We start from the raw sequence: 12,390 nt of genomic DNA on the forward strand, positions 1-12,390 counted from the left end.
TGTGGAGGGGGAGGTCTGGCAGCATCGCTGCTCGCACGGTCACCTCCTGTCACACAGCTGGGCTCCCACTCCGGGTACACTCTGGTTGCCACAAGGAAGCCCCCAGTGGTGGGGATGGTGTTGTTCATTCTGACTGGTATCCAAAGAGGTTTCTTGCTCCTTGTTCCTAATAGCCTATTTTTTAATTGCATACCTAGTTTTTTTTCTAATTTCCCAAAACCTGGCTTGGAAAACAGCCCTCCTGTGTGAAGCTCCTGGGCCTTGAGATAACAAAGGATGGGGAGAGTGCAACTATCATGTAAGTTATTTGTACATGTCTGTTCTGATGCTCTAAGCTTTTGTTGTCTCTTTTAGAGATTCCAGTAAGATATTTAATATGCCCAGGGTGAGACTGAGCAGTCAGCCTTTTAATACTGAAATTAATCTACAAGAAACCTAAACTTTTGTATGTTATATAACTTGATTAAAGACTGTTTTCCTGCAGCATTCCAGCCTCTTGTGCTTGTCTTTACCCTGCTGTGATGGCAAGAGCAGCACTTTGCCTCAGCTGCCACTCAAAGGGGCCACTGTCTGGATGGCCCTGACTGAGCTCAGCCCTTCCCCTTTCTTTGCTACATGAAAGATGCTCAAAAATGTGACTATAGAAATAGCAAAACTCATCTACCATAGTAGGCTTTGTCAGGAGCCCAGTTGGCTTTGCTGGCTTTTCTCCCCCCATTGCTCATTGCCAGCACCCTCTGCTTGCTCTCAGGCCAGTTTATTTTTAAACAGGACATGTTTTTTAGTTTAGTTTTGTTATTTTTTTTACAACATTTTGTACAAAATGCTCTAGGCCATACATTATTCTGAAAATAAATGAAACACACCTCCCTTGTTACCCATGTAACAAAACCCCACACCCCAGCACATAGAAGAATCAGACTGTACACAATTATTGCTGTTTGAAAGGAACCCTTGCCCAGGGCTCCAGCTGCCCCTGTGTGTCTCCTGTGACATTCAGGACCTCCTGGAACCAGGGCTGCCAGAACTCACAGCAGGCCTGGGGCAGCAGAGGCTGCGGGAGCTGCAGGCACAGGCTGTGCTCAGAGGGAAGGGAGCCCCAGGGAACTGCTCCTGCCCAGCACCTCCGCTGTACAACCTGCTCAGGGCTCCTGGGCATGGGGCTGACAGGGGGGCCTCCGACACAACACTGGGCTGCTGGTGCCTGAAAGGAAGAACACCATTTCTCAGCCCAGGTGGGATGAAACTGTTCATTGTGGAGATTGTGCTGGAGGCCCCATGCCTCCCCCAGGGCTGGTGGCACTGCTCATGCAGCAGCCCTGATCCAAACAGTGGGTCCAAGCCTGGGCAGCTGCTGAAAGCCCAACCTGCTGTGCCTCAGCCCTGGGCTGAGGGATCAGATCCAGTGTCAGACTGTGTCACAGCCATGTCTGGCCACTTGTCCAAAGAACCACCTTCCCAAGTGTGTGGCACAGGATGAAGCTGCCAAGTCCCTAGTGACCACACCGCAGGGACCAGCACCAGCCTGGCTGTGTCACTCTGCTGGTGCATCCCTGACACAACACACATTTTTTTCTTTCTTCTCAAAGCACAACGTCCGCCACAGAGATTTTTCTTGCTCTCTGACACAAATGCTGCTGAGTCCGGCTGTGAGCATTTGCAAAAATGGGGGAGCATAGAGTCCCTCTGGGTCAACAGCTGGTACCATCCTCCACTCGCTGCTTCTGGCCTGTGCTGTTGTAGCCCACGTTACAACCATGTTACTCCACTCTAGGGAAGGGGGAGAACAACCGAGGGCCCTGGGGCTGGTCCCAGCTGCTCTGGGACAGGGCGGTGGGTATGGGCAGGGTGCAGCAGCCGGGCGCCATCCTGCCATCTGTCCCCTCACTCGCCGCCACCGCCCGGGTCCTGGCCATAGTAGGGCTGGAAGAGCCGCTCACGGGCGCAGCCTCTCATGGCCCCGTGCGTGTGCAGCAGCAGCCGTGGGAAGCGGGAGGTGAAGTACCGCACGAAGCCATCGGGGACGGAGCCCAGGGCCGCCTGGACATCGGCCGGCAGCTCGTGGTAGTGATGCTTCTGCAGGAGAGAGCGCGAGGTGAGCAGGGGGCTGGCGGCAGGGGCACGAGGGGCCGGGGAGCACGTACCTTGTTCCTCATGGCCCGCAGGAGGTCGCGCACAGAGCCCCCCTTGTAGGTGCGGAACTTCCTCAGGTCTGGGGAGAGTGGGAGAGATGCTGAGCAAGGGGGGACGTGGCCAGAGCGAGGCGCACGGGGCTGCCAGTGCTGTCACCACCCCGGCAGAGCACAGCGAGCATGGCAGCCTGCGGCAAACCAGGGCTCTGCCCTCCTAGGGAAAGGCTGGCATGTTCACCCACCCTGATTTTTGGCCCCTGGGCACGAGCAGATGGGTCCTGCCCAGTAACAGGCCAGGTCTCACCTGTCTGCAGCGGGAGGGAGATGTGCATCCTCCAGTTGGTCCTCACCACCGCCCGCCCCCCCGCCTCCAGCGCCGACACGATGGGTCCTGCAGCCGGTTCCTTCTCGATGCGGTCGCTGACGTCCTGTGTGGCCAAAGCGAGGATGGGGGTCATGGCACTGCCGCCCAGCACTGGGGAACAGAGCCAGGACCAAGGCGGGGACAGAGGGTTTGGCTCTGGCCCCAACCCAGGGACCCTCCATCCCGCCCAGAAGTAGCTCAAAATGAGCACATTGACCAAAACGCAGCGGTTCCCAGCACCTGTTTTTCAGTTCACACCTACGTTCAGCGCATGCTCACCTGAAAGAACTGCAGCTGCTTCTCCTGACTCCAGAAAAAGGGATGCACAAGGACGGCGGGGGCTGTGGGCCGGCGCTGGGGCTCAGGGCTGAGCATCGCTGCAATCAGCTCCCGTGCAATGACCTTGTCTGGCAGGCGAAAAAACACGCTGGAGAAATAACCCTGCGAGAAGGGCTGGGAGCTGCACCCCATGGCTCAGGGCTCCCTGTGGGGATGGGTCTCACCATGAGCCTCCTCCTGCAGGCAGCTCAGCTGGTACCAGCCCGACAAGATGTTGGCCTGGCGCCGCAGGCTGTCCCCAAACGCGTGCTGCCCCCCAGACAGCACGTAGTAGAAGACGCAGCCAGCGGAGAAGATGTCCACAGCGCAGGTCTGCAAAACAGAGAGGGAAATGGGCCCTCGCAGCAAAGGGTGAGGAAGGTTTCACCTCCCCCAGTTTTCCATTCTTTTATTGAACACGAAGGGCTGAAGACCACGTGAGGTGGGGGGCGGCATCTGCAGCTCACTGACCGGGTTCTCCTTCGGGGCCTCCTGCAGCAGCTCGGGCGCGATCCAGCCCTCGGTGCCCGGGATGCCGGAGCGGAGGCTGAAGCTCTGTCGTCCCCCTTGAAGCTTCTTGCAGAGACCAAAGTCGGATATGACAGCTCGGATCTGGCCGTGGCGATTTGGGACAGAGATGAGGATGTTACAGGGCTTCAAGTCCCGATGCACTGGGAGAGAGAGCACAGTGTCACCTGCCACCGCGGCAGCAGGGCTGGCACTGCCACCAGCACAGGGCTCTGCCTGTGCCCTGCATGCTGCTGCCCCAACCCTGAGGGATGCTGCCCGAACCCTGCAGCCTCAGCTGAGGATGGGACCAGGACAAGACATACAACTTTCCTGCCCGTTTATTGCCCTCCTGCCCTCTCACCGATGCTGAGCGAGTGGAGATGGGCCAGCCCAGCCATGGTCTGATGCAGCACAGACACCGGGTCCAGGCCACGATGATCGAAGCCAGGGCTTTCCACGTACTGGAACCACATAGAGGTAAACAGAGATGAACTGATGTGCCCCTGGTTTACTGGGGTGGAAAGTAAAGGCTTAACAGGAGACTTCTCGCTGGGCTGAAGGTGCCCAGAAGGGAACGCGGAACAACTGCCCCTGCCATCACTGAGGCTCGGAGCTGCCTGCTCTGTCCTGAGAAGGGAAATCAGCTGGAGAACAAGGGCAGGGGCTCGACTGAGCCCAAAGAGGCTCAAACGTGGCAGTCGCTGGCTGCCAGCCCTGCCTCGGGCACGCACAGCACACTGCTCCCAACAGCACAGGCAGAACCCAGGGGACCAACCTGCAAACGCGGGGATGGGGACAACCCAGATCAGTCACCAGCCCCAGCAGCAGCCCCAGGACCAGGCTCACCTCCTGCAGTGTGGCAGAGCAGAGCTCGATGGCAATGTAGTGGAACTGCTTGTCCCTCTCGGTGCAGAAGTAGCGGACAACATGGGGATGCTCGTCTGACTCCCGCAGCAGCCGCACCTCACGGTCCACAAGATGGAAACACTCGGGCAGGAGGCGCTTCACGGCCACGTTCCGGCCATCGAACTGTCCCCTGCACAAGGGTTGATTACAGTGTCCATGCACAGCCCTGCCCAGCCAGAGCAGAGCCCAGCACGGGTCACCTGGGAGTGACACCCAGACTTGTCACAGCCATGGCACCCACCTGAAGACAAAGGTTCCTCCAGCTCCATGGCCCAGCACATCCTTGGGATTAAAAGAAATTTTTCCAACTACAATCATGTCTGGTTCTGCATCTGCAGAGGAAGAGGAAGCCTGTGAGCCTTAGTCCTGTACAAAGGACACCCTGTTCTTTAACCACCCAGTCCTTCCTGTGGTGCTGTTACTCTTGCAATCACTTTTGTGCCCACGGTTATCCAAGGGCAGCTCCTGCATCTCCCCCCACCCCAGGTGGGCTGCAGCCTCATCTGTGGGGCATCTGCTCCTGCTCTGGGTGACAACATCTGCAGACAGAGATCCCCATACCTCACCCATTCCCATCTGCACACACCTTCAGCAGCTGCTGGCACAGCGGGATCCGTGCTGACCATTCCGTTAGCCAGGTCCTCCGGGCGGGCCAAGGGGCCAGAGCTCTGCGAGGGCTGCACCACGCTGCTCTGGCTCAGCCGCGGTTCCCCGGGCTCCGTGGGAACCCCCTCGCCAGGGCCCCGGCCTGGGAGCAGCATCTGCTGCTGCTGCTGCAGGAGCTGGAGCTGCTTCTCCAGCTGCCGCTGCTGCACCATCTGCTGCTGCTGCATCTTCTGCAACAGAACCCATGGAGCGCTCAGCTCCTGTGCCTGGGGAGGCTGGGGCAGCATGGGGCTGGGAACAACATGTGTCTGCACATCTGTCCCTGCATCTGGCAGTGAGCTGTGCAGCCCTTGGCTCCATCCCATGGCGGGGTACGGGACACATGGGAGCTGTGCAGCTCAGTGCAGTTCCGGCACCACGTGCACTGCAAGGCCAAGAACAAAGGGGTCCCCGGCCCTTGGTCAGCGGGTTTCTGCGTGGGCAGCAGCCAGCACTCACCCTGAGCAGCAGGGCCAGGACTGTTCCCCCTAGCAGGGCTGTGCCCACAGTGGCCAGCAGCAGGTCCGCAGTGCCGGGTTCAGGGTACACCTCCAGCTGCTCCCCTGGCATGGGCTCCGGTGGGGGCTGCACCTCCCTGTGGACAGCCAGCTCCTCCGGGCTGCTTGGGGCCAGGAACTGCAACACATGCCCGTGGCTGGTGACACCAGAGGGACAGACTGCTGGAAGCCCCCACTCCAGCCCTGTGGGCAGGACCCTCCTCCTCATGCCACCCCACGCTGGGGACCCACTGCCCAGCCCCTGCAGGGACCCAGTGCTGCCTGAGGTCCCCAATACAGAGCTGGGACCAGGAGCTCCAGCACTCCAACACCCACATCATCAAATGCAGTCCTGGCAGGAGGACTCCGAGGAATGATGGTTTCCGTTGTCTTCCTCAGGTTCTCGGGGAAGGCTCGCAGCATCGTCGTGTGGACCACAGGAGGCAGCTCGTGGTGTCCTGTGGTGGAGAACAGACACGACCGTCAGTGGTGCTCTGGTCACAACACCAGTCCCTCGTCCCCACAGTGCTACTGTGCATGTGCCAGGCAGGGTGCGCCTGGACAGGGGGTGTCACTTCTGACTGGAGGCACAGGAACCACCACAGTGACAACCTGCCAGCTCCGTCCCCTGCCTTCAGCACGTGGTGGGGTCTGACCCTGCTCCTCTGCACCCCCACCATGGCCCCAAGACACCATCCTGATTTCCAAACATGCCAACAGCCATCACACCTGCGCAGCAATCACAGGGCAGGTTAATTAACCCAGCAGCTGCATGCAGGGCTCAGGGCGCAATGGCACAGCCAGCCACACAGGGAACTGTGTGCTGGGCTTTGAAATGTCCCTCCTGGGGGGGACAAGGGTGAGCTGCAACCAGCCCTGAGTCACTGCAGCCCCCGAGGGTGAGCCACAGACTCGGCCCCACTCACCCAACTGTTCAGAGCAGATTGGGCTGCCCCCCAAAACACCCCAGCAGCTGGGGCTGCCCCCACCAGCCACCCTGACCATGAGGGCACAGGGGACGCCCACGTCCCCAGGTTCCACACCTATCAGCAGCCACTGGTTGTGGGGCGAGGTGATGCTGCCCTGTGGGTACTTGACATCGGTGCTGGGCGTGATCTCGCACTCCCCTGACTCTCTCATGGTTACATCATCCGTGGTGGGGCCGTCGATCCTGGCCAGCGTGATGCCCTGTGGCTGGGGTCCGGCAGCTCCTGGAGCACCGTGCAGACAGGACATGCGCCCGCCGCGGCACAGCATGCACAGGGACAGCGGGGACACTCACCACCAGAGCCACGCTGCCATGGACCAGGGAGGTCAAGGCGTAGAAGCCGGCTGCGTGCTTCCCCACGTAGAGAGCTGGCCTGCAAGGCAGGAACACGCATGAGCCTTCCAACTCTGAGCCACGGCTCAGAGCGGCTGAGCACAAACAATGCAGCTGCCACTGGCTGCCGCAGCACCGGAGGCACATACAGCAGCTGAGTCTTGGTGGCGGCGAAGTCCCTCACAGCCTGGTAGCTCCAGCGGAGGAGGGGGATGTCCTGCGAGTGGAAGGTCAGGTAGCGCAGGGTCTCCATGGCCAGGTTGAGGTGGGGGACGCGGCGCAGGCTGTCCTGGTGCCACACGTAGATGCCGACCACGGGCGAGCCGTAGTTCTGCGCCCACAGCACCTCCCCGCTCTCCTTGTCCAGTGTCACCACCAGCCCGTCCCCGCTCGAGGCAAAGTGAGCCATTTCTAGGCAGAGCCAGAGGGATGGGGTTATGCAGCCGTGCTGGCCATGGGGATTCATCCCCCCAGCGCTGCCACTGGCCGGGGGCTGTTCCTGGCTGCTCGGCTCCCATGAGCTGCAGCCGATGCAGCAGCTGTTTTGCCCAGCAATCAGCACAGCTGGAGCTGCCGGCCATGGCAATATCACCGCAGGGTCTCCATGCAGCCAGTGGCTCCCGCGAGCACTCACTGTAGGGGTAGGACTCCTCGCAGAACGGCGCTGAGTAGTCGGAGAAGGTGGCATTCCAGCGCAGCTCCCGTGACTTGGTGTCATACATGGTGATGACGTACTCTGGGGCCAGGAGCAGGGCACGGGGTCATCGCCCAGCACCCTGTTCCTGGGACTGGAGGGACCAACAGGGAGCGGGACTGGCTTACGGGTACGGCCGATGTAGAGGAGGGGGCTTGACGGGCACAGACCATCCCAGGCCTCTGTCGAGAGAGTGGTCTGCTTCTCTCCTGACCTGGGGTCCACGATGAACCAGGTATCTTGCTTCTTCCCTGAGAACAAAAATACATTTTTCCACCAGTCTCTGCAGCTCTGCAGTCTGTCCCTGAGAGCCACCCACCAGGCTTCCTCCCATCCCACCCCACGTCCCCATCCCCGCTCAGCCTCTCCCCTGCCCTGGGCTCAGCGTACCGGTGTAGAGCACACCGTCCGAGCTGCGGCACGGCGAGGACTGCACCAGCTCCGGGATGGTGAACGGGAGCTTCTGCAACACAGACGGCAGCGTGGGTGTGGGGCAGGACAGCCCCGGGACACCCCCTCCTCCTCCTCGCTCAGCCCCGCTGCAGGACGGGCTGGGAAGGAAAGGGTCTGGCTGGGTTTGCTCCACACCGCTCGGCTGACACCTTCCCAGGGCCGCAGACAAGCTGGGGCAACCGAAGGCCCCGGGCTCGCCCCATCCCCAGCCCAGGGAGCCCTGGGGTGCAGGGGGATGCTCACAGCCCCACTGACCATCAAGCCTTCTTTGTTCTTTCCTCCCAGGATATAGAGGCTGCCGTCATTGGGGTCTGGCAGGAACGCTGGCCTGGAAAGGAGAGAGGAGGGTGAAACGTGAGCTGCCCCGGGCACATGCCAAGGGCTGCAGAGGAGCCGCACTGCAGAAACCCCTTCAGCAGTTTGCTCCAGGGTGATTCACCACACGGCTTAATGTCTCCTGGAAACCTCCAGCCCCGGATTTGGGAGGAGAAGATCCCCCCAGGTCAGCACTGTAACTCCATCTGCCGCCCTCACCCCGCGGCCGTGCTGGCCGGTGCCCTTCCACCCCCGGGAGCTCTGCTCTCCTGCCTTCCCCTGCGCTTCCAGGGAGATTTCCTCTATTTTCCCTATTCTTCTGTGTGTGCTGGTGCTGAGAGCTTCCCATCTGCCTGCGGAAAGGCTGCAGTTCAGCAGCATGGAGCAGCTATTCCTCATCCTCATGCAGGAAGTGCCAGCACAAACGGCAGGTTTAAGGTAAAGCCACGGCTTGGGCTGGGGGTTCATGTCTCCCCCTCTGCTGTGAATCTGCTGGTTTGTCAGGGCAGCCGGCATCGCCAAGAGCCTCCCGCGCAGCCACAACTGCCGGCCTGGCAAAGACGCTCCACCCAAGGGGACACTCACTCTGCCACATAAACCGGCACCTGCAGAATGGGATCTGAAACAGAGAACGGAAGGTAGACGTCAGCAGCCACTCCCCGCGAGCGGGACAGCGTGGCAGTGTTTACCCAGCGCTGCCAGCCTGCAGCGTGTTTGCATTTCGGAGCCAGATCAGGCACTGCCGGCAGTGAGGTCTGCCCCCCCCCAGCTGCTCCACAGCGTCCCTGGGGCTGGAGGCCCCACTGGCCCAGAGCGGGATCAGTAGGAGCCCAGCTGGGGTTGCATCGCCAAGCCCGGGGGCCAAGCTGCGAGCCAACAGCCCCAGGGCACAACTCACCATCCTTCAGGGTCCACTTGATGTCCCCTGTGCTCTTGCTCACTGCGTGCAGGTGTCCATCCAGAGTGGATACGAAGAGCAGGGTTTCTGGGACGGTCACAGCACCAGCTTTGAGGCACTGCGGACAGAAACACCGTCCTTAGAGAGAAGGGCCAGACTGGTGGATGAGCCCCCAGGGCTGCCTGATGTGCTCCACAGCCCCCGTACCGAGCAGCCTCTCAAACTGCGCACACCATGGGGCAGAGCCCAAAAGTCCCTTCTGGTCCCCAGTGAGGCACAACTGGGAGGGAGAGTAATTCATTTCCTTGCACCAATATGTTACATTTGCTTTTTCCTCCAGCTCCACCTCCACAGGACACCCACAGAACTGCACCTGCTGACGGCTGTTCGGAGGTGCTGTGTTTTATAAATCTGCAGCAAGAAGCTCCAGCACTGAGGTTGCAGTGCTTGCACTGAGTGGCATCACCAGCAGCGTGTGGCACCCATGGTCCCAGCTCCTGCAGCACCGGTCCTGCGCCACCAGTGCAGTCCCCACGCTGTTCCCAGCCACAGCTCCCAGGTGCCTTTCTAAACGTGACACAAACAGCCCAGCTACCAGCTCCTTCCAGAAACAAACGAGTTGGGTGACTTTTCATGCCAGAAATGCAATTAATGGTCACCCTGGCCTTCAAAGCTAGGGATTTCAGCTGCCCTGACTCTGAGGGAGTAATTGCAAGCTGATGCTGGGAAGAGAAGCTGCTGCTTCCGTGTGCAGTGTCTGCACAGTGAGCACCAGCTCAGCCAGCAGCACACACACCAGCCTCACCCCATCAGCAAACAGGGACCAGCAAACAGCACGGGGATCCAGAGTGGGAGGCCAGGCAGGGCTGGCTGGGCCATCCCAGTGCTGGAGCGCCAGCACAATGGTGGGCTCACTGCTGTGCCCAGACCGTGCCCACATCTGAGCACGGGCCTGTCTGCAGAGCAGAACCCGGTGCGGTGACAGACCAGCCATGGTGCGGTGCGGCCAGGGAACATGTTCTCCCTCGAGTCACTGGAATTCCTCCAGCTCCCACAGCCCAGCAGCAGCCCCAATGGGTGCCAGGTCTCCTGTTTTCCAGCTGTACCTCCTGCCAGGAGCATGCACCAGCTCCCTCCCAACACACCTCACACCCACCCCACTGCTTCAAGCCCTATTCTTTTGTTTGCCCTTCTTGCTTAATTTTTATGTGAGGTCAGAGCAAGTTTTCCTGCTCTGGCTTTGTCCAGAGGACGCGGTAGAGCAAGTGGTGGGGGCGGCTGCTCCCGTCACCAGTCACCGCTCCCCAGCAGTGCGTGGCCACGCAGGCTGGCTTGCTGCTGCTGCAATGAGCCCGGCCAGCAGACACAGAGCTCTTGTGGTCTGACCACCTGCACCAGTGAAACAGAACTGAGCCCTCCAGCTGTCAGAGTCACAGCGGTCCTGCTTTTCCCTCCCCCTAATGCTTTGCAGTTTCTTCCATCTCTTTTGCAACTACTGTTTTGTTGGTGACAGGGCACTTGAACAAAGGCCTGGCTGCCCAGCCTGCTCCCCGCACACCAAGGGCAGAAATGGGAGCATTGGGTGCCTGGTAGCTGCTACCCTCCCCTGTGCTCCCAGCCCATGAGCATAGCTGCTGCTCCCCAGGGGTGTCCACAGGCCCCGGGTTCCCCAAGCCTCCCACACAGTGGCCGGAGCTTCGCCACGGGCTCGGGGCACCTTGCGTCCCCCGGTGACAGAGGGGGACAGGTAGAAACCCCGCGGCAGAGCCCGGAGCAGCGCTGCTGAGCTCTGCCCGAAGCCGGCACGGTGCTCTCTGCTCGGAACGGCACCGGCAGCTGCCCCCGACCCCATCGGGCAGAACCTGCCGGGCAGGAGCGGGCAGGAGGGGCCGAGGGCTCCCAGGGAAGGGATCGCTGCTCTCAGCCCGGCCGGGCTGGGGACGCTTTCCTGGGCGGAGGGAACAGCCCCCGCCCTCGGCGCTGGTGCGACCCCTCCGCCGGGGCGAGAGGCACCGGCTGCCATCCCGCACCTGCCGACACTGAAACGTGCGGCCCCGGGACCGGCCCCCACCCCCCACACAGCCCCCGCCGCTGGACACCGACCCCGGCCACCCCCCGCTGCCGGCGCCGGGCTTCAGCGCTCCCGGGCCGGCACCGCCAGGCAGTCCCCTGGACCCGCACTCATGGGCTGGGGCTGCGCCCGCCGCCCCCCGTCCCCCCGGGCTGTGCGCGGCCGTACCTGCACCGGGAGCGGGAGCAGCAGCAACGGGAGCAGCAACAGCGGGAGCCCCCGGAGCAGCCCCGGGCACAGCGGCGCGGCGGGGCCGCCCATGTCCCGGACATGCCGGGGCCGCGGCGCTGGGGCCGGGCAGCGATTATCGCCGTGAGTCAGCGGGGCCGGGGCGGGTCCAGGATGCGGCTTCCTGCCCGCCCGGCCCGGCCCCGGCCCCCCCGCCGCCCCATCGGTGTCCCGGTCCCTCGCGTTTCGCTTTCCCCGACTCCCGCGGGCACCGGCCCCAGCGCAGCGGCTTTAACACCGATCTGCGGAAAATCCCTCTCGCTGGTAACGCGGGACGGAGCGGAACGGCCCCCCAGGCCAGCGGCACCGGCTGCAGGAGCAGCACCGGCCGGGTCCCGCCGGCCCTTCCGCGGCCCCGGACACACCGAGCCCGTCGCTCACCTCCAGATTCGCCCCGGGGAAGCGCAGGGCAGAGCTGCTCACACAGGAGCAATTCCCAACAAGACAGACGGGGTGAAAGGATCTAGCTCCCCCACTCATTAATTACGCCGGTGCCCCTGCAGGTCGGGCACACCTGGACATTAAACTGCACAAGAACTTGCCCATTTGTGCACGTTAGGTGGACTAGAGATCACATTTTCTTAACTTTATTTCAGTGATAACACTATTAAACTATTATAGCCCATTTTTTTTTTAAATGACACCCAAGGAAACTCTCTAAAGCTGGAAACAAACACGAGCAGCATCTGTCCGGCATTAAAAAGCTGAGTCTGCTGAGCACCTGTTTCTGTGGGCTGTTCCAGCACCGAGCTTCCTCCACGTACAAATTACAGTGAACATGCTCAGCACAAGGACACCTACAATTATGAACAAGATTAAGCCCTGGGTTTGGAGCAGGAACTAAAAAATTGTCCTGTCATTCACAGCCTTTTTTATGAAGTGACATACGGCAGTAGGAGAGCCAACCCCTCGCCCAGGGAGGAAGGTACGGATGGCAGCAGCTGTGATGAGCGTGGGTTCCCATGGATTCCTCCTGCATCAATCTTCCTGCCAAGAAACAAACTACAAACTGTTTGCTAACAGTTGTTCATGTGGTCG

General features: G+C 61.0%; 1 protein-coding gene across 1 annotated transcript; it reads right to left on the reverse strand.

Moving 5' to 3' along the window:
• Nucleotides 1-1,884: 1,884 nt before the first annotated feature.
• ERN2 (endoplasmic reticulum to nucleus signaling 2) lies at nt 1,885-11,412 on the reverse strand (the record flags this gene model as incomplete). Its single annotated transcript, XM_080353961.1, has 22 exons — nt 11,293-11,412; nt 9,054-9,171; nt 8,741-8,774; nt 8,096-8,168; nt 7,778-7,850; nt 7,516-7,638; nt 7,328-7,429; nt 6,843-7,104; nt 6,655-6,733; nt 6,416-6,566; nt 5,709-5,830; nt 5,335-5,511; nt 4,817-5,066; nt 4,472-4,562; nt 4,171-4,360; nt 3,686-3,785; nt 3,286-3,485; nt 3,000-3,147; nt 2,776-2,903; nt 2,437-2,560; nt 2,145-2,212; nt 1,885-2,076 (listed from the first exon to the last, which is right to left on the reverse strand). Exons 1-22 carry the CDS (start codon nt 11,383-11,385, stop codon nt 1,885-1,887), a joined length of 2,898 nt encoding a protein of 965 aa, XP_080210087.1. The 5' UTR covers nt 11,386-11,412.
• Between the last annotated feature and the right edge of the window lie 978 nt (nt 11,413-12,390).

This window comes from Nesoenas mayeri, assembly GCF_963082525.1.
Source record: "Nesoenas mayeri genome assembly, chromosome: 15".
Taxonomy (NCBI): domain Eukaryota; kingdom Metazoa; phylum Chordata; class Aves; order Columbiformes; family Columbidae; genus Nesoenas; species Nesoenas mayeri.